The sequence below is a fragment of the Melozone crissalis genome, unplaced genomic scaffold, assembly GCF_028551555.1.
Source record: "Melozone crissalis strain CALT ecotype California unplaced genomic scaffold, PUWL_Pcris_2 ptg000042l_1, whole genome shotgun sequence".
NCBI lineage: Eukaryota > Metazoa > Chordata > Aves > Passeriformes > Passerellidae > Melozone > Melozone crissalis.
Genome location: NW_026535820.1, coordinates 59,761,752 through 59,789,587, shown reverse-complemented (window position 1 = coordinate 59,789,587; position 27,836 = coordinate 59,761,752). Strand labels below are relative to the sequence as shown.

The following is a 27,836-nucleotide window of genomic DNA, read 5'->3' as shown; positions in this document are numbered from 1 at the left end:
CCATGTGCTAGCCAACATTTGATACTAATAAGAGGGGAAGCTACCAGGTCTCAACACACCAGTAGCTTTCAGATTTTTTCCTCTCATACAAGTTGTAACTGCAACCATGTTCACTCAAAACTATTTCTGCTGTTTAGTCATGAATTCATCAATGGCAGCACTAGGCACAAATCAACAGTGTCATTTTAAACTTGTGCTTATTCTGGTTTAGCTTGCAGTAACAGAAAAATTGATTACAAAATTTGCTATTCAAATCAAACTGATTTAAAGAAGCACATCATTAATATTTCAAGTACTGGAGTAGGCTGGTTTAAAGGTAGTACAAAAAGCTAGCAGGTCTTTTGTCACGTGTGCCTTATCTAAGATCATAAAATCATTAGGTTAATAGATTATTTAAAATAAATAATACATAGAAGTTAATGGACTAATGGAAATAATCAGAGTAATTTATTAGCATTAAATACATCTAGACAAGCTGTCCACTGGTTAACATCACTAACCAGGTCAACTGAACCCTCAAAGGAAGAGCACAATTAATAGCTAAGACTTTTGTCTTATTTGATGCTCAGTTTTTCACCTGCTTTTCACTGGGAGGAATTGATACCACTAAAACAGGACAAAAATTCCTAGGTCTCTCAGTTGCTTGACCCAACACCTCAATGAATACATGCAATGAAAAAAGAGACACCCTTGCAGCAAGGGAGAGGGTGGAGCAGGTGGGTGATGTTACTGATGCTTCAGTGGAGCATTAAACACAAGAAATATGAAAGGAAAGGAGATACAAAGGAATAGAAATGACAATGGGGCAGAGGGAGAGGAGAAGGGCAACTGACAGATTGTTCAAAAGAGATAACAAATGAGACATGATCCTTCATCTTGGATTTCTTCAGCCTGCTAGAGATTAAACAAGTTGTGGGGAGAAAAAAAACAATACTAACTGGGAGGAAGACATTTAAAAGAGGCAAGAAGGCTTTGCCTCTTTTAAACAAAAAAACTAATACAAACAAAAAGCCAGTAAAATAAAACTGACCCTACTGAAGCTACTCTGGCAGAAAAAAATCCCAAGAGGCTGCAGGAACAATTGGGTTTGAGTGAGGAAGCACATCCTGCTTTGTGACCATCAGTGACTAAACTCTATGCCTACAGTGAAAACGACCTGACAGATGACACCTAGGATACAGTATCTTATTTGAGCAAACAAAGAAAATCCACCTAAAGGATGCACAGACATCAAAGTGACAGTGAGGAGTGAATAAAAAGCAGAAATTCAGGAAGCTGATAAAAGCACTCACAAGGGGGAAGGGAAAAAAGAAGGGGGATGACTGAAGAGGGAAGTCAGTGTAATTAGGACTGCGAAACCTGTAAAATACACTTCCTGTGAGATGATTCTTTTCAATACACACAGCTGCATGAAATCTCTCTCTCAGCTTTTCCTCCCCCCACCTTCTTTCCTTCCAGCACAGGGATGCCACACAATGTCTCCTGCCACACCTTGGGACAGCAAGCCCTGACTTGCGCCTGTGCTGCAGCACAGTATAAAATGGGGAATTAATTTCCCCAACATCTGCATCAATCAACTTATGCCATTTGAAAGCACCTTAAGAACATTCACCTTCAGGCCTGCTAAAAATACAGAACACTTAATTTATAATATTTTCCTTAACTGAATATGTATAAGGCCTTGCTAACCTAATTTTTGATCTTGTTCTTCAGAGTAATTTAGCACTAATTAGTCACACGTACCATAAACCTCACAAAATGCATGCACATTTTCTCCACAGGGCAAACATGCAGCTGATCTCTGAAAAAGTTAAACTTCCTAACTCACACTCTCTTTCTTTAAACAGCACCTCTCTACTAGGTATCATTCTGTATAGCAACAAAAATCACACATTCAATCTCTACAACAGATATAGCCACCCATACCTGGGCCAATTCAAAGAGCCTCTACTGCATAGTGATTCCAATATAGAAAGCAGAAATGATAATTTTTGAAGCATTAGGATAAACTATAAGCAGAAGTGTACTGATCCTACTCAGTGTCCAATTTTGTCTCTTTCACATCTAAACTGGAATAACATGCTGCTTGAAATCTGAACACCAACTAACTTGAGAGGTGGGTGTCATTAGAACACAATATGACCTTTATTAAATATGAATTATTTGTTCACAACACATTTGGCATGACAGTGAGAAAAAACCACTGCCTTCAGGCCACCATTATATCTGCCCTGTTTCCTTCTCTTTCTTCCTGTCATCCTACATCTGCTTTGTCAGCCCCAACAGTGTCCAGCTTCCACAGCAAAAGAGATTTGCTGCCTCCTTTTAAAGCAACCAAAAGTATTTTTATTCGTTACTAACACATAAATAAAATCACAAATTTTATGACCTAAGCTTTCAACTGCTTTAGGCAGAATATTTCTCATCTCTTCACTGCTGCTGTAGATTACAACAGATGACACCACATTTGATTTCACAGGCTTCATGCAGTGAAAATTTCATTCACGCTCACAAAGACCAAAATTTATTTTTTAAGTAAAAGATAAAGCTTAACAGAAGTGGGTTACAAACAATGTCAGAGGGTCTGAACATTTAATGCCCAGAGACTTTGGAATGCCTTTTAAAACACAAACGAGATGGACAAAGTGGGATAAGTGAAGAGAATTTAAAGAAAAAACTCCTCACAAGAATAACACTGAAACCATCTAGTCTGTCCTGGGGCTTGGGTAACAACAAAACCAGTGGGATATGGCAAACAAAGACTGTGAGGTCTTTCAAGACAGGGACAAACACACCAGGAACAGTGTCTGGCAAATCACCTCAACATCAGCTCCTAAACATACTGAAATTATAAACAAAGCTTGAGATGGGGGTGGGAATGAACCAAGAACCTTCCTGTTCTGTTGGAACACATTTTCTCTCTGGGATGGAATGAATGCTATACCAAGGTGGTCAGCAAGCACTGAACTTCAACCTATTGTTGTTCTCTTATAAACTATTAAATCTCTTTCTAACAGTGACTATCCAAGGCTAATGAGAACTGAAGCATGCATAAGGAATCAAAGTAACATCATTATTATAATTTCATGCTCCATAAAACTGTAGACATTTGGTTAAAAAACCTCCTATTTTGAAACATCCTTGTTGATATTCATTCTAAATTATTTTTCATCTCTGCCTTATCTATTAAGCAAGCTCCCTTGGCAATACTTGTGTTTCTATATACATCAAACAGTGGCTGCATCAGAGGCAGATCTAACCACAACAAGCCTAAAATCTTGGTCAAGAAGGAAGAAAATAAAGCACTGATACTTGATAATACATCAATACTGTATTTTTGAAATAAGACTAATAAATACAGAATCATAGAATTGTTAAGGTTGGAAAAGACCTCTAAGATCCTCAAGTCCAATCATCAACCCAGCACCCCCACCGTGCTCACCGCTAAACCAAGCCCTGAAGTGCCATTTCCATGTTTTTGAGTGCTCCCAGGGATGCATCCACAAACATGTGGAAGATGACTCAACCACTTCCCTGGGCAGTCTGTTTCAATGCCTGACAACCCTTTCCATAAAGAAACTTTTCCTAACATCCAATTTAAACCTCCCCTGGTACAACTTGAGGCCATTTCCTTTTCTCTTGTCACTTGTTACCTGGCAGTAGAAACTGACTCCCACCTCACCACAACCTCCTTTCAGGCAGTTGTGGGGAGCAATAAGGTCCCCCCAAGCCTCTTTTTCTCCGGGCTAAATACAAATGCATTGTACCCAATACAGTACAAATAATTTCATATATATGAACATATGAAGTATTAAAGGGCTAAAATAAATTGCATTTTGATGAAGAAGTTTGCAAGGAGCAGTTTCCATTTACTATTCAAAATAGCTCAGACATTATTTACTTGCATACTGCTATTATAATCCATTTTTAAAAGTGAAAACAGTAATCACATCAGCAGCTATTAAAGTCTGATGGCCCGCTTTTTCTAACACCTGCCTAATGCTTTCTAAATAGCAAACTGAATGAGGATACTCAGCCTAGGAAAAAAAACATAATAAGACTGGAAGAGATTTTATTTTATAAGCACGTATATAGAAAATAAAACAAGAAACGTTATTCTTAAACCTCCAAGTTAAAATGAAGACCATAAATTTACAGTAAGGTGGCCTATAATAATATAGGTCACATATGATGATTTTCTATTTGGAAAGACCCCATTTCAAAGTCTCATTAAAAAAGCATGTTAACTTCTTTTTAAAATATTCTTTAGAAGTTCTAAACAGTTGACCATATTCACCTTTCACTTTTATTAACCTATAGGAACAGACCTGACAGGTTTGAGAGCAAGGCAGCAGCCAACTAGTTAAATGAGCAGTACTGGAAGCATAATGTGCACCCACTGAGTCACCAAGGTTATATAAACTGACACAGCAAATTAATTCCACTGCTTCCCTGCCCCCCAAATACAAACCACTCAGCTACCCAGCCATTACAAATGATATCTGTGTTTCAGTGCTAGCAGAACAACTGTCAGAGGCCAGAAACTGAGCTACCTACTCATTCAAGGAGAGATCTGGAGGTCAGATCCAAGGTGTGTTGAGCACAAGGATGTGCCATTGGCACCTGCACTGCCCCTGCTTCACCCACCTGAGGATGAATGAGGAAATCAAGACTTTGCAGATCACTCTACTTATTTGTGGAGTGATGAAAGTCCTATAGGAAATCAGTTCTCAGGTGCATCACAGACTGGATTGCATCTACCCAAGAGGTAACAGGGCAAAAGAACACTATGAAGTAGCTCAACTATAAAATATGAAGAGCTATGATCAGAAGTACTCTGAAAAATACTTCTCTAGGTACACATACTTTTTGACTCGCAGAATTTAACAGTGTCTCTATGAACTTGGATCCTCCAAAAGTGTGAGACTCTTAAGAGAAACAAAATACCTGCCCAGTATAGCCTTAAAAAAGTCATAGCACAAAGAATTCTTAAAATAGAAGCTTGCAAAGCGCATTATATTGTCAGAGCAAATCTGTCTCCATCCCGCCAGAGATGCTGGCGCGGTGATCCGCGTGTAACTCCACCTATCTTTTAAGGCAAAAACTGTCCTAGTACCACTGCTTGTGGGTTTTAATGCAAAGTTCTGGCAATCATCCAGGGCTCCAGAAGGGAGGGAATGCAGCTTTTCAAATTTACTTTTTAGGTCATGACATAAGAGATCACACTGATGGCCACTAATGCTCCATTTACAAATGCAGAGGGGAGTCAGCAACTTGTACTTAAAGAAAAAAGGAAAGCACTTCTAAAAAAATGCTACATTGTACAGTAACTCCATGCTTTCACAAATTATCTAATACTTTCCCCAGAGCTCAGTAAAACATAAGCCAGAAAATATCATGTACTAAATGGAATTGAAAAACAAGGGGGAACCAGTGTATCTTTGTCCACAGCAAACAGGCAATCCTAACAAACAGTGATGTTTTTAAACTGAAGTTTCAAGAAAAATTAAGAAAAGCCCAAACATTTTAATAAAATTTTATTCTGTCCCTTATGCTTAGAACATGAAAAGGCATGCATGTTCATCACTGAAATGACCAGACTAAATCTGAGATCAGCTCACTTTTAATGTTAGTTAGTGGTATCTGGAGCTTCTATCTTCTGTGAAGAAATCCCAGTTGTATGTGGTTAAGTCTTCAGGCAATGATAAAATCAAAAACCTTCTCCACTCTTTTCTCAGACTTGCCCTTTTAAGCAAAGTTAATGGTTCCATACAATTTTTTGGCTTTATACAGAATTCTTTACAGGAGCCTTTGCCAGCAAGGCAGATGCCACGTTGCCTTCTATATCAAAATAGCAACTAAGAATGATAAGTGAGGACATCACTGGAACATGGATCCAATTAGCAGAATATGGCAAAATTGACATTTATATAACAAAGTTTCAGGTTAGTCATCGATGGCTAAATTTATACCACAGAGCTATTAATTCTCACCCTCTGAAGAGAATTACAAAAATCAGAAAACCAACAGAATTTTTTGCCCAACAGACTTCAGTAGAATCACAGAATGGTTGGGGTTGGAAGGGACCTCTGGAGATCGTACAGTCCAATCCTCTGCCAAGGCGGGGTCACCTAGAGCAGGTGACACAGGAACACATCCAGGTGGTTTTGAAAGTCTCCAGAGAGGGAGACTCCACCACCTCCCTGGGCAGCCTGTTCCAGTGCTCTGCCACCCTCAATGTGAAAAGGTTCTTCCTCATGTTGAGGTGGAACTTCCTGTGTTTCAGTTTATGGCCATTGCTCCTCGTCCTGTCACTGGGCACCACTGAAAAGAGTTTGGCACCATCCTCTTGGCACCTGCCTCTGAGATATTTGTATGCTTTAATGAGATCCCCTCTCAGTCTTGTTTTCTCCAGACTAAACAGGCCCAGCTCCCTCAGTCTCTCCTCATAAGAGAGATGCTCCAGACCTCTAATTATCTTTGGGACCATCCACTGGACCCTCTCCAGGAGCTGCTGGTCTCTCTTGTACTGAGGAGCCCAGACTGGACGCAGCACTCCAAATGTGTCAGTCGAAGCTCCTGCATTCCTCTTTCCCAGTAACTTGGCAACTATGGTAGGGCAGAAAGCAACTGATGCCAAAACAAAAAACTGAGCAGCATCACAACATAGGCAGGCAGCATTTTCATGCCTATTGGATTTAAGAAAGCCTCTTTGCTAAATTAATACTACAGCAGTTTACACAATTAACAATTAGCTGGAGGCACAGTAATTACTGCAAAACAACCTCCCCTGCTCCCCCCAGTCCAATACACCCCGGCCTTTCAGGAATTTTTCTTTTTCCTGATGCTAACTCCTTCAATATGTTTACATGTAGAAGTCTCCATGTCCCCTGTTCTGTCAAGCAAGCCAAGCTCTCTCTCCTAGCATCTTGTGAAATGAGCTCTCTTCTTATAACTCAACTGTTTCTCTAACACCTCATTTGCAGCTGTCCACTGGAAACCTCAAGATTGATCCATCCCTGAATGTTATTTACCCTGTTCACAGTTGAATTAATCCTAATAGTTCATTTCTCAAAAGAGACTTCGTAACTGAGATTGCTTTCCTCCTAAATCATTCTCACTCAATAACCTGTCATTTGCCAAACTTTTTGGTTTGCTATTTATTATTTTTGTCTGTGCTAGATAAATTTTTTTCTGTTTTCTCTTCTATTCTAGAGTTAGTCCACAACTCCTTCACATACCAAATTTAGTTTTCACTCCGTGGGTTTTATTAGACTGAATAATCACTAGTATGCAGGAGAAAACTTCATTGGTACAAAGGCACCCTGAACTCTAGACAGGGACAGAGCATACATGAGAAAGAGAGACTGAAGTATCTCTTCCAGACTTCCTCCCACCCTAATGGACATTTTCACACCCATTATGGCTTCCCAAATGAGCTGAAAATCAAGGACTTCGCTTTCTATCCTGTCAGCTTTCCTAGAGCTCTGCATCAGAAACATGCTCAATTGTAAGAAGAGCCAGACACTAATTGACTGGCAGCACAACTCTCTAAATACGTATCAACAAGCAAAAAGGGAAAAAATATATATGTCACCCAAACCCATAATGTGGATAGATTTCTATCAGCCACACAGTTTTGTGGAGACAGAAGCTGAAGCTGCAGGCCCTCCTCGAGGACCCTTGCTCTCCATCAAGGGACAGAAACCACCCTGCACCTGAGAGTAACCACATGGACAATGGTGCTCTTTGAAATAAAGGTAAATCTTTATAAAAGGAAAATAAAGGCTTAGGACATTGTGTCAGCAAAATGGCAATTCCCACATCACTGGTGACCTGCAAACCCTGAGCCCATCAAGTACCGCCAGTTTCATTTCCCACCCTTGTGAACACACAAAGTAAATGAAAATAAATTGTGTGGTGTTCAGTATGTCTTCTCCTCGAGGCATGGGCTTCCAGTTTAATGCTCAATAACCAGAGAGAATAAATCTATGAGGATTTAAGATTATGATCAAGGGAAAACCCTCCTGAGCCAATGGAAATGCTGGTGTGCAAGGTCTGGAGTGATTACATAATCATCTAATTAAGACAGAAACTTATTCCTATAAATGGCACCATTCCCGTTTGATTTAAAATGAGACACAGCCAACTACATTTTGATCAAGTCTCATTTATGCAACATCAAAATAGCACTAGTTGCCTTCTACGTAAAAGGAAAAAAGAGCTGAGTGACATCTCCACAAGATTCTTATTTCACTCTAATCCACAGAGTAACCCAAGTGATTAAAAATGAAACATTGTGTAAGTCAAAACTGCCTCTTAACCTCTTTTGGCTTTAATTCACACACTCTATTAGAAATACGCAATCTAGAAATATTATGTACATATAAAAATGTGTTGCTGATTTTTAAAAATAGCTCACATTTGAAATATCTATTTTTATTACACAATCTTTCACCCACAAAAGCAGATACATCCCAAAAAAGGACACCACACAAGCTACAATACCAAAGACTTATGTTTGTACAATTTCAGCTCCACTGCCTTGATACAATTTCACATGACATACCTAACACTCAAATAAAATGGGCTATAGAGTTTACCAAAATATCCACATTTTTGTTCCATTTACTGAAAGGAGTAGAGAAGCATTCAGAATTCCTACATGCTCACACGCACACCTCAGCCATCCTCACACATCATTAGAACCTGAGCAGAACAAGTAGTTTAATGACACACTGCTGGGAAAGGCGGGGCTCAGATTTATGTAAGAACATGCTATAAGGAAGGAATAAATTATTTCTACTGCAGCTTTTAAAACAATTCTACTCTTTTTGAACACTGTAACAACCGGAATAGCATCATATTTAGAGTACCACTACAGAAATAAATGGCATCATGTGGAGAAACATAAAAAGTGTATACTCTATTGCTGTACATTTCTTTAGTTACAAATCAAACTGATGAAATGTCTGCATTTACAGTTACATTTCTAACATAAAATAGAAGCAGCATGCCAAAAGAAAGAATACTGTCATTATAAATGTGTCCAAAAATTCATTTGCACCCTGATAAAGTCACAGGCAGCAAGAGCCTACAGCATTTGGTCTTTCAGCATCCCAAAAAACACTACAGCTGGTCTTGTCAGAAAGTTTAAAAGTAGGTATATAAGCATTTTTTAACCTGTCATTAACTGCAGTCTACATAGGTGGTGAGCAAAGAGATTATCAAAAAAACATGTCTTGCATTACCTTTTTTTCTGTCACAAAGCTAGAAATGAAAATGTGATTAAAAAAATTAGAATAATCCTGCTTACCATAGAGGTGTTAACCTTTCCAATATTAATGTTCACACTAAGGCTTCTACTTTCTACTGCCTCTTCCCAGAAGTACTTGGAGCAATATTGCTAAGGCTTACATTTCAAATTATTCTCCAATCTCATATTCTAGTCTTTATATAATACCAAGGTTGGCCCCCACCCCACAGATAAAAAAAGCTGTTCTACTGTCCAAGATATGGTAAATAAGGAAAAAGATAAATACTTCAGCTGTGCCCCTCTGTGCCCTTACTTTCACTGCAAGAACAAAGAACAAGTAAATGAGAACAAGTAAAGAGGGATAACTTTTGCCAATATGCACCAAGCAGTTAAGAATACAAAATGGATTATATCAGCAGTGTATGTATATAGATACAGATATATACATTGCTTGCAAGACTATACAATTTTGAGTGCACAGTGGTCACATCACATTAAGCAGAACAGAGGATAAATTTTGCTATCTTTAAGTAAGCAATCAACTGACCTGACTAGACTAATGGAAAGCAAGTATATTTACAAATTAAGTATTTGTAATCAACACAAATGTAAAGAGTTTTCCCATATCAGATGAATTGCTTAAAACATAATTTTCAACTTTAAATAATTATTCAATGCAAATATCAACTTTAGTGGTCAAAATTACAACTCATAGGTAGAGCCTTGTTAAAGACATGTTCCAACAGGTTATTAAAATTGCAAATAGTTCCTTTTACTCTTATCTTTTGGCTCTGGATAGCTACAGAAAAAAAATCCACATGAATGGTAACAGAAAAAAAACTCTTCCAGTGGTTATGTAAAAGAATATAAAAAGAATCAGAGTAGAAATCTACATTTTATTTCTACTTCAATTAGTGCACAGTTCTAAACACCATTACTTACAAATTAACAGCATAAAAACGTTATTGGTTGCATGATTAAGAACATTGTTTCATATGATAAAGGGGGCTTTGTATGGATGTAAATAGCATTAGCTGCTTCATTTAAAATACACCTTTAACATTTGTTTTATTTATCTAAAGGAAATTAGCGAGATTATCTATGCTAACATTCACTGCTCTATTTTTTCATTCTTGGTTTTATCTTCAGATAATAATTCTGTGTCCTCTCATCATCTGGTGTCACCCCACCCTTAGACACGCCTGCTTGAATTTTAGTTAACAAAATATCTGCGTATTTGCATTCTTTTACTAATTCTGATTAATATTACCCTGACAATAATGCAAAGCGATAGACAAAAGCAAAGCAATAAACAAAAGCCCTGGAAAAATAGACATTAAGTCACCATTTCTTTCCAATTTGCTAAATCAAGTTGATAATTAACCTGTCATTTGCAGCACACCCTTTGCAAATAAGGCAATGATGGTAACTGAGGAAATTAATTAAGCTAACTTTAATTTCATTTTGCATTTTACATTAGCTTGGCAAGTTAAGGTGAGAAATAACAAAGATGATAATAAAGTTCCACCTACGTGAATTCTTCTGAGTATTCTCAGTGCCTCCCGGAGATGACATGGCAGTAAGAAATCAGCAAGTAAAAAGAAACCCAGCACTGGTCAAGTGAAAGCTCCAGTTACCAAGCAGCCCCGGCGATGTGCATCTTCAGTGATGCAGAACAAAGCCCTTTGCCAGAAGGCTGCTGCTCCAAAGCAGGGGTACCGCGACGGGCAGGTTCCGATGGGCCACTCGCACGCAGATGCAGCTGCACACACATGGATGCTTCAAGGCAGCGCCTCCCCAGAACCTGAGCACAGGCTCCCGGCAGCTGGGCTCCACCAGAAATGCAGGCATGTATTTGGGAAGATACCACACGCTGCTGAACCAAGGGGTGCTGCGGAGACTGAAATCTTCCCAGCGGGATCTAATCCGATGACACGCAGCCACAGCATGTGTTTACTTGGCAGAGAGCTGGGAGCGGCTGCACATGATGCGGGAGCAAGGGGAAAGGCACAGAAGGGCTCTGAATTCTTTTTTAATTAGGCACCCTTCACAAGGCTCACCCCTTAAAGTGCCTGTCCTTAACATGGCTTAGCTCAGATACCCCACAAACCAGATTACATACTATTCTTACTTCACACATAAAATATTAAAAGCCTTGCATGTGATTTTTAAATAAATTAGAACAGTATTCTCCACTGAAAACTGAATTTTCTGTATTATATATCCAGGCTACATTTTCATCAAAAACTGAAAAAAAAAACCCTACAGCAACAGCATATGACTGAGAATCTCTGGCTGTGCTGATGCTGCAGTTACACAACAGTGCATTTTATGTTCAAAAACTGTAAGGCATTCCTCAGAATTGGGAACCCTGGCACACGTTGCCTTTTCAGTTTAGGAGGGTGCACAGTGATGCCAGAAACCAGGACAGCTGTAGCAATTCCTTTCTTTTTCTTAAAAAGATCGCATTTAGCAAACCTTCTCTGTGACAATTATCAAAATACAGAGTAGAGACAAAAAGCTATTATATTACAAATACTTCTCCAATTGACATCATTAAAAGTAAAAATACCCAGAATGTTTGGCCTACAAAACTTGGGTTTAACTGGTGAAAATAACACCAAAAATATCTATGAGAAAGATTAAAAGAATAATAATAATCGTGAGATAATCCTGCTTCAGTCTGGACTTCAGTAATTAAAGGATGAATTCAAGTTAGAGCTGCAGACAGAACTGACTTCTATTTTTTTCCACATCAGTCATTTAAGCATTAGAGACAATTAAAATATTACACCTTAAAATATTTTCTGTTCTACATAAACTGAGTATGACAGGACTTATGTTCCCATGAAATTGTTCCCTATTATCTACACAGTCTGCTATTCACCCTGGCAATGGCTGAAGAAAATCCCTGTTGTTACCCTGGCCTCCTCCACTCCTCACAAAAACAGGATTCTGCAAGGCTGATTCCAGCAAGAGCAAACTTCCACCACAGCCAACAGGACCTGCACCTGCACACCCATGAGGCATCTTATCTTAAGCTGCAGTGATGCCAAATTTGTTGTGATACATCTGACCTCTGAAAGGGCTTTTGACTCAGTGCAATACTAGATTACAAAGAGATAGGAATCAGGGAAAAAAAAAGAGAGAACTATGTAAAATGCATAACTATTAAAATTTGTTGGGAGGATAAACCAGCCCCCTCAAAATGCAATGCAAAGACAAGATGAGAGGGCATATGGGTGTCTCACAAAATAAAACCCACAAGATTCTCTAAAAATATACATAGATAAAGCAGAATTTAATAGAAAGGAAGGTTCCTGCTCTTCACTCTTACCCAGTCAGAATTAGCATTAAAAAACCCCTGATAAACACAAGGTTTCACAAGTATCAGCAACATCAGCACTCTATGGGTTATGCTAATTCATTTTCTGAACAGTACTTTCAGGCGACAGCCATCACACAAAATCCTGAAATCTAGTTGAGCATGGAGGTTACAAACTGCACTATCGAATCTGTAATGTAAAAAGTTACATTACAGCCAAACACACAACAAACAAACAAACAAACAAACAAACAAAAAAAGGCATTTAAAGCATTAAACTAGAAGTGGTTTAGGGTAGAAGGGACAAAACCAAAACTTATCTTTGATTGGCCAAGTTACAACAGCACACGCTGTTTATTCCAAGAAAATCTGACTATCTAGTTTGCCCATAAATAATCTGGTCTCTCTACAGGAGCCTTTTGAAACTCTCTTTCAAAACCCTACTCCCTATTTACAGCTTTTTAAATTCAGGCCTTTTTCCAATATATAACCACCTTAGTAATGAATGCCATTCTATCACGACAATCCACCTAAGGCTCTATTGACACTAACAAAAATAGCCCTGTTTTCACCTCACCAGGTGAAAACTAATAAAAAATGAACAAAAGGAAATAATTCCTCATCATATCAAATTATTAAGAGCTGAGGTTTTTCAGTCTGGAGAAAAGATTACTTCAGAGAGACCTCACTGTGGTCTTAAGGGGGCTTATTAAAGGAGGGAGAGGGACTTTCTAAATGGGCTGATAGTGACAGGACAAGGGGCAATGGATTTGAAATGAAAGACTGCAGGTTTAGATTAGATGTCAGGAAGAAATTCTTTACTCAGTTGGTAGTGAGGCACTGGCACAGGTTGGCCAGAGAGGTTGTGGGTGCCTCATCCCTGGAAGTGTTCAAGGCCAGGTTGGATGGGGCTCTGAGTAACCTGGGCTAGTGAGTGGCACCCCAGCCATGGCAAAGGGGTTGGAAACAGAGGATCTTTAAGGTCCCTTTCAGCCCAAACCATTATATATTGAGTTAGTTGACAATGCAGCCTCCTTTGGGCAAAGCACAGTGGAAATGGGCTTTCTGATGTAGTAATCAAAGGTAGAATTGTAGATAATTTTGTTTCTACAGTTGAAATATGCCAATTGAAATGTACAATTTCAATTACAATGAAATGTAAATTCTATTTCTTGTATAGAAAATATTATCTGTCCCAAAGACTCGACGCTTACTAACATATTAGATAAATTTCTTTCCAGTCATCTGCAAAATAAATGCGTACACAAGATATTATCCACTGTAGTTTGCTTCACTCCCAGTCTTAATACTTAATCCAGCAAATGTTTTGCTGGATTTGGCAAAGGCAGCTAATACATTTTCAATTACACCCCATGCTCAATTTGTGTTGCCAACTGAGAACAAAGTCATGTGCAGAGGGTCAGCAAGAGGCAAGCAATTGCTTTTGTGCATTATCCCAGAAAACTGAAAACTTTCACTGTTCCTGGGTATGTATTCATAGACAGAAAAAGTTCTCAAAGTATGCCATTAAATTTGAAAACTCAGCCAAACAAAATCAGATGCACACAACTCATCACCATCCACCTGTGGGCTACAGAAATGTATATTTGAAAGCTCACACATACATTGCAGTGTTGGTAATATCTGTCCAGATGTATAAAGATTCAATTTTTTCCTGGGAAGGACTGAAAACAGTGAAAGACCAAGACTGAACCCTTAAATTCCCTAAATTCCTCTGTTTAAAAGGATTGTAAAACAAAATTACTGTTTTTTAAAAGGTTTGATTTTAAGGCCATACCATTTCAAGGACAGCAAAAAAAGGAGCAAAAATAGAAGACCCAAAAAGATAGATACAGACCTAGAAACTGTAAAAATGTTAAACAGATGCAAGAGTCTGCATACCTGAAAACATAAAAAGTGAAATCAAAAGCAAGGTAGCTATAAGGACAATTCAGAATTTTGTTTCTTCCTCCATCTGTTTCATCCTATTACACTAAAATGGAGGACTTAATTACTTAACTTATTTGCCTTTCACTCAAGGTTTGACCAGAAGTGCCCAAGACTCAAATCTTTCTGTTCCCTAGAGAATGGTTATCATATATAAGAGTCTTGGTCAGTTCTTGCCACAAACAACACAGAGCATCCAAAGTTGGAAGGCCCTCCTTCTATAGCCCAGATGGGAAAGAAGCTAGTAAAACACAGTACTAACTAGAAATCTATCAGGGTATTTTCAGCTCATAGCAAAATTATGAGGAAAAGCCCTCATATCAGAATACAAATCTGAAATTTTAATTCCATTTTAGCTTTATTACAAAAGAATTAAGAAATTGTTTCCTAACTGTTCTCTGGTATGACAAAGCAAGAGTTATCTGTGCTACAAGGTTTAAATATTGAAATTTTGGACCACAGAAATGTTAAAGTAATTGAACTCCATGTGGCTGGAATTAATTTCTACCACAGTGTCACCTTACTCTTGCTCAAAAGAAACATACAGGATTATGTGCTCAAAATGACAGCTCAACTTCAAGAGCAGCTACGTCACTGAATTTATGAGCTTTGTCAACCACGAGCTGTAAAGACCTCCACTGCATATTACTCATGCATCTGGAAGGCAATATGAAGAGCAGGAAAAAGGAGTTTTATTTTGACAGCCATCAGAACACAGCACGATAAAGAGGATCCATAGACTGGTTGAAAAAAAAAATCAGTTTGACATATTATTTGTTAAAGTGAGTAGATTTCAAAAAAACAGCAAACAAAGAGATGGAGTCAACAAACTGTTCCAAATATTGTGTGCTCTTGGAAAGAGGGAACAGTGAAAGTCCAGAAATTAAAGTTTGGATATAAACATATTTAAGCTCCTGATAAAAGGACTGGAAAACTGCAATTTCAAGAGCAGCATATTAGATGCATGAATAGGGATGCCAAAAAAATCTGCATATCAAATCTGACCTAATGACTTAACCTTGAAGGCAAAAGCAAGAAAAAAACACCTCTTTACTTCACAGGTCAGTTTCTCAGGGAATATTTTGATAAAGCCGTTAAAACTTCAAAGGCCCTGTTTGGGAGAGACCTCTGATTCAAAGGGCTGAAAACATATTTTATTGTACTGTAAACAAAAGTGCTGAAAATGGTCATATGACCTGTTTCCCTGAGCTTGAATCAAACTAATCCTGCTAAAGCTTAGAAATATGCATGACTCAGTAGCCAAAGCCATGTGCGTATTTGCCCTTGCAAAGTTGCTGCCACCTTTCAATTGTCCAAAAGTGCTGTGTTGCTGATCTCCAAACAGCCTCTAGGGCTTTAGTTCTCTTTCCAGAAAAGAACTCAAAACACTGCATCCTGAACTTTCTATTAAAATAGATTTTTACAAACAATTTTGAAATCTATCATGTATATAGCTCCTATCTGGATAAACTAGAAGTACACTCAGCAACTTATGTTATTATGACTGCAATTCCACTACTTTCAAAACTTTTATTTTTTTCCCTACTCTCTCACTACTGATTACCTACCCCATTATCTACTCCACTCTTCCATCTTCTAATGAGATTAACAGTATTCTGTAACTATTTACTACACAATCTCGGCTGCTCTGGAATGAAAGGAATGTTAACTCTAAAAAGAAAAAAAATAAATTAAAAAATGGTACCATGTGCCTAGAAGGATGATGGAATGATTTGAAATCTCAGTGCAGGCCTAAATGCACTAGGTTTCAATTATCAGAAGCAAATAACCACATATGCGCTATCCAATTTCCAGCCTCTCAGCTGTAAAATGAAAATGATACCTTCCTAAACGATGCAAGAGCACAACACGTCAAATACTAAAATCAAAACCACACATAAATATCAAGTAAACTAAACTCTACTATTGCAAGAAATTGCCAAGATTCAGAACAGAAAACTTTTTTTAGCACCTTTATGAGTGTCAGCCAAGAGAGGACAGCACAGAGCATAAGCCAGTTCCTACGAGCAGTTCTCCCAAGACTGAAATTGGTGCAAGCTAGAAAGAAACTTGCAGGCTACTCCATATGGCACACCAATGTTTTCCAATTCATAAAACCACCATCTTTTACAGCAAAGACCTCTAAGATAAGGTACTAAAAAAAGATAAGGAACTGGACAATCTTTGAGATGTTCTGTCCCCATAATTCACATACATAAATGCCAGTGCTGCAGCAGTGTCGACAAAGACATCACACACTCATTCCCTGCCTACTTCAGAGAGAGATGTTTAACACCAAAAAAAAAAGGAGAAAAGCTTCTAACCTTCACTTTCTCAGCACCACAGATTATTAAATAATAATCAATTTCAATTACTCTGTAATAGAAAACCCTTGTGGTTGAAAGAGGAGAGAATGGAAAAGTTTGTCCTGCCCCTGCACACTGTGGGCGCAGCAAACAACAAAGGAAAATGTCTAGCCCTGTAAAAATAAGTCTTAAAACAAAAGGAAGAACAGTAAAATCTGTTTCATTCCATACAATGAAATAGAGTACAATTTTCAAATACCAACATGAAAATGGCAGAAACAAATTCTAAAACATTGACAGGTACAAAAATAATTCATAATTTCTCAAAGTAGTATTACATTCTTATTTATTCTTATGCTCCTTAAATGTACCAACTTCAATGAGCAAGAGAGTCAGTGGATTCTAAACACTTCTCAATGCTGCAAACTGGCATATATACATTCCTTGTTAGGGCTCCTTCTGGGTGACCCCTGGTATCTTCAAAAAACATACTTAAAAGATCAATGCATTACCACTTTGTACCTTGGCACACACAGTGGGAAGTTGTAAATAAAACCAGGAACGATTCCATTTCCTGGTTGTGGAGATTTTGCTTTGATATTAAAATAAATAAATACTAGGTGCATATATAAGGGCACTTTAAATGTTTTTAAGGTTACAGACCTTTGAATATTTCAGAAATTTACTACAGACTACACCTGTATACCTATTTGTATTTACACATCCACAAAACTCCAGGGAAGTAAAGTTTTAAAACAGATCTGAAAGGTCTGTGAAGCCACTCAGCAGCCTTGTGAGTCACACCTGCACTCTCAGGGTCAGTGCCAACATAAAATTTGCATTTTTTTTCTGTATTCACTGTGCAATTGATGGCATGCATCACAGCATTCAAGTTTCTAGTGCTGAGCTAATTTGAATCTCAGACTAGACCATTCAGTTTCTTAACTCCAGTAAAACTTACTTTCTATCCTGAGCAAGGCATAAGAACTCATCACTGATGAACATAAATAGTTGCATCTGGACACTGAAAAAAGTGCATACAACTCTCTTTTAACCCTTCTAGCAAACATATTGAAGGAATTTTTTGGTGGTACTTTAATTCCTGCATATTCAGATAAAGTGATCTTGTATCTTTATGGAAGATATTTTTATGCAAGACATTTACCATCCTTATATCCTGGAAGCTATTACTTTTTAGCATATGGTATTCAAATTCACAAATAACAAGTTACTATTATAAAAAAAATGGCATTTTGGGTTTTGCCATTGGAACAGATTTTAATGTACTATGATTTCAAGTGCAAATGCACTAAAAGATGCATGTGTACAGGAAGATATTTTAAACAGTTGTTCTTTATAGACCCTGCACTTGGTATTTCATGAACAGAATGCTGAGGAAGACATTTCACTCTAGACAGTTATGCAAAGATAAATTAGTTGAAGATGTAGCCTATACTTGCAATATTAAAATGTAAAGAACCATCTACTCAACTACTTCACATGTTTCAGTTGGAACCAACTTTTCCTGGTTTCTTTTGCTTTTTAAATAACAGTGTTAAGCTGTTAACTTAAGACACATTGCTTGCCCTTGCTGCTGCCTTTTCCTTTCTCTGTGACAGGATTCCTATGGACATCCACAGAGTTATCTCAGTGTGCTTCATCAACTGGAACTAAAGCCAACCAAGTGACAGATCATTTTTGCCAAAATCTAGTAAGCCCTGGAAGCAGCTCAAAACAGAAAACTCAAGTAGGAGCCCCGAGTAAAATTGGGCAAAGCTGTCCTAGAACCAAACCATCTGCCATTATGTAAAGAATCCTTCACAACTAGGAATCTCCTACTCTCCCTATTTCCAGCTGATAAAAGATATGCCAGACAATAATGTAAGGTCCAAAAGGCCAGAAAAAGACTGACTGAAGCCAATATAACGAATATCTCTACTTCATAATCTGGGTTGACAACAAAAAATTCCAAGATCGGAGAACTTAGTGAGTCAGAAACCCAAGAACATTCCCTCCAAGTATGTACTTTCAATCAATTGTACACCTGGATATTTAGTAGTTTAATCCGAATTTCCTGGGAAATGTCAGGCAAAACAGTGAAAACTGTTGCCAAAATCAAAACACTGAATCTATTGTTTATTTTAAACCTTCTTGTTGTCATCTTCTAGAAAGGAATTAGACCTGCTTCACAAGACCATTCTTGAAATTTTCTTAGCTATTACTCCCCTTCTCTTCTGTCAGGTACAAGCTTGTCCGCCAGTTCACTGTACGAAAAACGCACACAAATTAGGCTGACAGATGTTTAATATACATTTTCCACAATGCATCCCTCTATGCTTATCTAGCCATCTCTTGGCTACCAAGACCAGTCTTTCAAAACCAATACTGGAAATCCATCTGCCTCTGTATCCATTGCTTAGTTTGGTATAAATTTCAAGGTCAACACACAGCTAGCAGGTTCCTCTTCCATCAAAATAACTGTCTTTGTAAAATACTTACTGTCAAACAGCATTAAAGTCTCTATTAAAACAAGAAGGGGCCTAGGGAAAAATTACTTTGGAAACCACTCTTCTGGCTTCCAGAAACTCATTTAAAATACTTGATCAATACAAACAAAAAACCAGGATTCACTGTTCTCACAAGCACCAGATACTACAAAGCAGCTGCCTTGCTTTGGATCAGAAGGAGCCTGGCATTACGTTCTGTTTTGTATTGAGCTGCTCTATGTTGAAAGCTGTCAAATCAATCAACAAAAGGGTTGGTTTGGTAAGTTACAGAAAAAGTGACATTTTACATAATCTCTGCTGCTTATCTATTACTGTAACTGTTATTTTCCTTTTGTAGCACCACAAAGATGAGATAGTAATGAACTGAAAAGGCAAAGGAATGCAGCTGATAGAAATTTCCATCCCTCCTTTCAATTTCAAGAGACAATTGATTGACATAAGTCAATGCACCCAACTTCATTCTCATAAATACTAGTCACAAAACCAGAGTCACATCCTATCCAAAGGAAGAGAAAATAGCAATTCTCAAGCTGATCAAACATTAATGTCAGTAGGTAGAGTAAGCCCCAGTTTAGGATTTACTGAAAATGGGACTGTGTTCCATCTATGCACCAGAGATAAAGCAATAGCACATGACAGAGTTGCCAGCCATTACATCATATATTGGACAAATATTTGTATATATCATTGAGTGTCTCCAACAAGTTGAGCTACAAAAATTAAATTTGCATAATATTGCAAAAATTCCCAGGAAACAGCCAGACAAAAACCTAACATGTAACAGCCTGCAACATGTGCCAAAAATATATCTATGCTGAAAGAGACATCAAGTAGTTGAAGAAAAAGCCCTTAAATACAAAAATCGAACACCAAGGGAAAGGCTTGAGTTAGATAAGGGAATCTCTGAAACCTAGATAAGACAACAAAATATCTGTGTTCTACCTACACTTGGGACTCTATAAAAAAAAAAAAAAAAAACGTAGCAAGAACAGGTAAAATGAAAAATACACTGCCTGCTGGGTCAACACAAAATTAACACTGTCAAATGTAGGAGGGCAAAAGTTCCTTCCTAGTTTCACTTAATACACAAATTAACATAACTCTTACAAACATTTAAGTAGAAAATAAAAATAGAATTTACCTTTAAATGTCTCCAGTTCCTTCCTGTTGGAGAAGAGCAGAATTAAAAAAAATAATTAGAAATACCACATGTAGAGCTACAGGATTTATTTTACATGCTTTAAGACTCACTAAAAGACAAAAATCAAAGAATTTGACTGTCACCATATATATCAGTAATATTACTACATGTGTTTACCTAGGGCAAACAAGATCAATCTGTTTTAAATTAGGCCACCACTTCTTTATAAACATGTACAGTTATACAAATTCTGCACACTTATATCTAGCTACATAATTTCCAGATACACTGCTCCAAAAATAACCAAGACTTCCTAAGGCATTAGTTACTAAAGCATCCTTTACTTAGCAGAGATTTACCAATTTACAGCACAGTGAATAACAATTTTTGTTCCATTTTTATCAATGCTACTCAAAAACATCTTTGCAACACTGAAGCAGAAAAATTTGACAATATCACTCAGTTAAAAGAGAAAGACAGGCAAGGAGACATACAGTCACATTCCTCAGAGGAGAGGATTTTCAAGTATGGAATATGACACATAACCCACAGTACCCATGTACCAGAAAGCTTAAGAAAGGAAGAAAAAGATAAGAGTATCTTTTTCGCCTTTGTACCAGGCCACTTTCTACTTTTAGTGGTTACGCAATTGTGAATGCAGAGGCTATAAAATGAACAGCAATATCTTCTCTGTTTTAAAGAAATTGCAAAATGCTCCAACTGCCATTACTACAACGTAGTGATTCATCATGAATTTTAAGGCCAAAGAAGAATCAATGTAATAACTGAGATAAGGCAGAATGCTGGCCTTACAAAACACTCATTTAAATCAAACATTTTTTCAGTCTGCACCTCAGAGAATGCCTAGTTAAATTCTGAATTCAGAAGAAAAAGCGACTGTAAGAAAAATAAATTAAAGACTGAATTCACAGTTGAGCAGATAAATTATTCTATTCTCTATCCACTGACTAAAGCACTCTTCAGTCACCTATCAGAGACACTGTTTCACAATGCAGATGCTATACCTTAATAACTCCTTCTATCCCTTAACACATGATGCAATTCAGCATTTATTCTTGCATCAAGTACAGACAAAACTCACTCAAAGCTGAAATAGTTTAATCTCTAAGCAGGCCAAAATATTATAAAAGAAGAAAGAGAATGCATTTACCTCCACATTTTCAGAGAACATCCCACTTTTGTCACCAAATGTTAAATACAGGTTTTTGAAAGAATGGGTGCTTTACCAGGAAATAGGCTAGAGCGTGATTCACGGTACAGAATTCTCTTAGTTGCAACTTCCTGTGAGTATCTGTTTCCTTTCCTGCTTTTCCCCCATCCCTTTCCCAAGCTAGTTTCTCCCTGTTATATCAGAGAAAAAAGCTACTTTACAATACCTGTGATTTGCAAGTTCACATCCCAAAAATTTTTTCCTAGCCTGTATACTCTAAATAGAGTTACAAAATTCTTAAACACTCTCACAAGTTGCTATCCTTTTTTTTAAATAATGGAACAGTAGTTGAGGAGACAACAATCACAGGAAATGGTTGCTTTCCATGGACTGAAACAAAACCATAGAAGAAACATCTTGCGAAAGTAAGAGGGGAAAAACTACATTACTTGCACCAAAAATCAGGAGATTTTATGACACATGTCTACAAAAGGAAAGATGAAACAATTACTGCCATTGTGTCCAAAGAGATTAGTAAACAAGATGGTAATACAGTAGCCAAGTGACAAATCACTCATTTTGTCTAAACCCCCAGAAATTTCCTTTTCAAAATCCATCGATATTTTTAGGGTTGAGATGCACTAAGATGTTGTTCCTATATCCATATACATAATTACCATTTATTAAGAAAGTTGGAAATTAATATTTGAAAAAAACTTCTTTCCCTCTGAAAAATTAAAAGTATCTATGATTAGTATACAGTAAAAATACAGACTTGAAATGTAAGGATCTGTACTTCCTAGTATCCTCATACCAATTCAGATCCAAAGACTGAAGATTTTATATTTTACACAGCACGAATTAATCATCTCTTGTGGTTTCTCACAAGACTTTCAATAAAACTTTTATTTAGAAATACATAATGAAGTACATGCTTACTGAAACCACGTTCAGCATCAGCAACATGAAAGATTGTTTTTTATTCATGAAGTCAAATTATCCAGATAAAAACTTGGAAGTTTAAAAATTTTAATCCTTAATCTCATTTATCAGCAGCTTTGGTAAGAACATGACACTAAACTGAGAAGCGGAAAGGAAACTGACTTGTGATGACATTGGAAAAACAAATGGCTTAAGAGTATATACCCAACATTTTCTAGTTGGGTAATTAACACCTGGCACACAGATGTACAGAGAAAAACATATAACAGAGTATTACACTTCTCCCTTTTACAAGTAAATAAATGTTTTTGTATTTACTGATAAACTGCCAGAAGGAAGATACCTCCTTTGTCTTCTGTAAGAGTCTAGTGACAAAAGGTCATCTGCAGAATACACTGACCTCACATTAAGAATTGAACTTCATATTTGGAACACAGACAAAGTAAAGAAACAGCAATTTGGAAGAGTAATTAAAATTAAAAGGATCAAATTGAAAGCAGTTTTAGAAAAGTGGCCTTCAAAGCAAGGTTAAAAGACAAGCAGGAGGAAACAAACACGGCAATTGAAAGCATTCCATAGGGAAATGCCCCTGGATTTTAAAGAGTTTTCATCCAAAAGAACATTAATGCACTTCACAGATGGATGAGATAACCCTTTCCACTACTATTAGAAGGAAAACACACACCTGCCTTGCCTCTGGCCTCTCTACACATGAAGGCGCTTGTGGGCTGCTCAGCATCTGTCCAGGATTAAAGGAGCTCCCATGCTGAGTCTGACCACTGAGCAATACAACTACCTGGCATCTGACTATATGCTCTTCAGCTACTAAATTTTAGGTTACTGATGGAAAAACCTGGCTAGTTACTCATATAAGAATACATTTTACCTTTTCATAGTTAACAGTAAGCTTTCAGAAGAAAGGACTAAATTAGGAGGCACATTATAATATGAATAGCTTTTTTCAGTGAAAGACAAAGTTCAGCACCTCTGAGCAAGAAAAAAAGGCTAAAATAACAAGCTAAAGTCTAACATAATCAGACTATAAAGGCATGGAGACACTTCAAAAGTAATCTCGTTCTGTATGCAGAGCAATTTACAAATTTCAGACTCCTTCTTGAGAGGCAAGAGGCTGTACAGTCTCCATTAACACTGAAGTTATGTCCATGAAAACAATCTGGCCACACATGCAGGCAATAGTGTTAATCCCTGCCTTTCCAGTTGCTTGTTTTCATAAAATAGATGGGGGGAGGGGCACTGAATTACTCTGTGAAATTCTGTACACATCAAACTCAGTTACCAGTTTTTAAGATACCTGGAATGTTCTGATGATGATGCTGTCAGTGGTCTCAACTTCTTCATTTACAGAAAAGTTAAGATTCAGGGTGTGTGGTAAGAACATATAATTGTGGAGCCAACAGGTGAAACAAATAGTCTACAACATATGACTTGTCCCACAGGGTATCTGACGTGACCAATTAGAGTTACAATCTAGTTAGAAGGCAGATACAAATTCCCAAGGACCTTCCCATTCCCCTCAGGCTTTTTATTGCACTGTTGGATTAACCCTGCTCCAGCCACTGAGCAGATGAGATGGACACTAGGAAGACTGTACTGGTATCACTGACATACAAAAATAAACCTAGGAATCAGAATATGGGAGGACCAGGAGGCTTAACTATCCTGCTTTAAGCTACTGAGATCAAAGGGAATTTAATTTGTTTAGCAACAGTAAGAAAAAAAAAAATTCTCAGGTTCTACTGTATCTTGCAAAGGGCTGTAACACTAAGATCAATTTCCTAAGTGTAACTAAACATCAAGGAATCCAGTTAAATACCTAGGAAACTATAGAAACACCACATTCCTTACAAAGATGCCACCAGCCAGAACTGACAGAATTTCTTACTTGATCTTCAAGAAGAAAACAGGCAGATAAGAAAGCAACAGAGTCCTAAATTAATGTCAGGAACAATTTTACAACACGGGCTCTGAAAGTAACAGTCAATAAACTCCAACTACTAGACTCATCTATAACAAAAGTCAATATCGAGACAGAATATAAATGCTAAAAATTGAGGATTGAATTTGAAAGATTTTACAATTATATGTGTTAATAAGCGTTGAGTCATAAATACTATTTACAAAAAATATATTTGAAGAAAGTATAGACGCTTATCAGCAAATTAATATAAAAATAGTTATGGCACCTAACACTATCCAACCCAGAGACTAAGAAATGCTGCATTTTCTCTGCTATGTCTGGTACAGTTAAGTCTTCAAAATTATGTATTAAAAAAAAAAACCTTCCATAGCCTGACTCATGCTTTAGTAAGCTAAAAAGCCAGGAGATCTCTCCTCTGGGACTTTCCTCTGGATGTCATCAGAAGTAAAAGCCAAAATATGGAGAACTCAAAACCTATGTCACTTGTACGGTGCACAGAAATAATTTAAGTGCTTTTTTTTGTAGTTAGGATTAGCACTTTTGTGAATCCTGACATAAAATTGTTTTCCCCATCCCTGAGATTGGTTGAGCACCCCTTGGAGACACTTAGGCCAATTACTACTTTGAAATACACTTGAGACTGAAGCAATGAAAAGCCTTTAAGTATTGAAAAATTAGTAAAAACCAACGCTATTACTGAACTACTGCTGGAATTGAACTGCAGGCAAGGGTTTCTATTCATCTGACAAAACACTGAAGACAGGTCAGAATTCTCCACCATCAAAAATGACATTTTATCCACTAAAAGAGAAGAGCAGAGAACTAAGGCATTTCAATAATATTGCAATGGAGATTTTTCTTGCTTCCATACTCATGCAGATACAGAGGTAGCTGAAGTCAGTTTTCCAGCACAACTTCTATGTTAAGTTCAATCCAAAAGATGGAACTGATTCCAGCATTTTTTGGCAACAGAAATTACAAACATTTTCTAGTAACCAAGTTAATAAATACAATCAAAAACAAGCATTCCCCTAACATACTCAGCAATTCCAGGGTACAGTGAAAGCATTTCTGTTTCAATGTTTCAAAAAAACCCCAACAAATCTTAAGAACATGGGGTGCCAATTTTCAGGCACTATCATTCAAAAGAACTGTAAAAAATAAGGAAGATGGACTTAAAATCATAAGAAAAGGGTAGAAGTCAAATCATTACAGGCAAGTCTTGTCCTTTGCCAAGGGACAGACACAAGCCATTACCATTAGAACCATTCCAAACTGGAATCTGCAATGTGGAGAAAATGCTTAGCTCCCTCCAAAAGCTCATGCCTTCAAATGTAGGATTTTGCACAGGACAAAGTGTTTAATGCTTTTGCTTTTATCCTGTTGTTATCAAAAAAACTCAACAGTTTTTACATTTTTAAAAAAAAAATTATCTTAGTATGCAACCTCTTTGGATCACTAAAACATATATGTATCAACAGCTTATTTTTATCATATAACCAAAATTTTAGGAACCAAAGTTGAAAGCTGAAATTTGAGAAGAGAATATTAAGAGAATCTACATTTGGGAAATTAGAGAGAATGTAAGAGAAGGTGAAGTTTCAGAGAAGGTACAAACAATCCACCAAAGGCCAACTCCACCATCAACTCCACCATTTTTTTCTAGAAAGAAAAGGAGTTCCTGCAAGCCACACAAGAAACTGCAGATATTCTTTTAACCTGGACATCAATTTCCACATAAGCATTAAAAAGAAGAAAACTGACAGTATTCAAAAACTGCCCAACATTATTCAGTAAGCAACATATGGAGCAATCCTAATTCACAGAAACAAGTTAAAGGAGCTTGTGACTCCATGTGCAATCTTCACCTAAAATGCTGAAATGTGGTTCCACACAGCATGAATGCAATTGTGCCAGAGAGAAGTTACAACTTGTATCTCTTCAGGCATCCTCAACTCATCCCTTTGACGCAGGAATGTAAAATCTCCCTCACAGATGCACTGTCAATGTGAACACATTTCATACATTTCTTTTAAACTACTTTTAAATGAACTGGTTTCCAATGTAAGTGGAAAGGAGTTATTAAAGATCTCAGGAAATGATCCATAGTGAAGAAACACAGAATTTATCAGGAGGCACAGCACAGAGAATGAATTTTAGTGTGGTAATGACAAGCATCTAAGCCCTGTTCTTCTGCCACTAGCCACAATGAATTAATTACACATACAAATAATGCATTTTTGAGGAGAGGGAGGGTACAAAATTATGATTAAGGCAGTCTTAAACCATCTGTTCCTATTATTGGTACAGTAAGTCTGGACAAAGAATGCCTGGTATTAACAGCTTGACAGGATTTGCAGATTATGCCCACTAACAGGCACCACATAAAGGTAGAGATAAATTATGCAGGATTCACATAATGTTTTAACATATGTTAAAACATTATGTAACGTATAATGTTTTATTTTCTAGATAACATTATTAAAAGGTGCTGTAGGGTACAGAGGATCCAACACAAACATTCAGTCTTTAACCACAGGTCACAAAAGCCAAAGAAAAAGGTCTTTTATTTGCCTATTTGAAAGAAAACAAGACTATAAGGAGAAGGTAAGCAGCAAATCTCTTTGTAACAATGTCATTGTCTCTCTGTATCAAGCAAAGATCACCAGAGAAAGGGCAAAATTAAATCAACTTAAAAGTGACATAAATTATACCGTACATTCACACTTTGCAAATAAGAGAAAAAACTGCCAAAACCCCTGCAATCTTCAAATCTGCTGTGTGTTCAGTCTTGACCAATGTTTCCAAATACTGGGAGCACTGATGGGAGTAAAATTCACTAATAATGAAGCAGCATGCTCCTTTTGGCTTGGCATATGCAGAATACTGTAATGCGAGAGTTCTTGAAAAAAAAAAGTAAGTTTAGAGCCTTCAAACTACAAAAAAACGAAGCAAAATTATCCATTAAACTCTTCCAAAGATTGTGCAAGTCTCTTCAGGATCAATAGGAATTCTCATTCCACATGTCTGCCAAAGAAGTGCAACAACTGATGGCCATAAAATTAATTCCAGCCAGTTATCACCACATGAAGACACTTGGTATTTGTATTCTGATTATATTATATACAATATTGCTGATTGTGCTGCATTCAAACTCATTAAACAGGATAGAAAACATCTTTACAATGTGAGTACAGAAACTCACACAATGCCTAATGAAAACTCAAAGCCAGTCATCCACTGCACATCTGCCAGTAAAACTCCTGAAGATAACAAAAGTTCTGCATTCAATCTTGCAAAAA

At 37.2% G+C, this 27,836-nt stretch overlaps 1 protein-coding gene across 1 annotated transcript in view; it reads right to left on the bottom strand.

The window, feature by feature from the left end:
• DTNBP1 (dystrobrevin binding protein 1) overlaps positions 1 to 27,836 on the bottom strand; it is a 62,401-nt gene that overhangs the window by 14,773 nt on the left and 19,792 nt on the right. Inside the window, exon 7 of the mRNA XM_054284530.1 lies at positions 20,483 to 20,505. Coding sequence (XP_054140505.1) covers positions 20,483 to 20,505 — 23 coding nt within the window. The remainder of the gene's footprint in view (positions 1 to 20,482; positions 20,506 to 27,836) is intronic.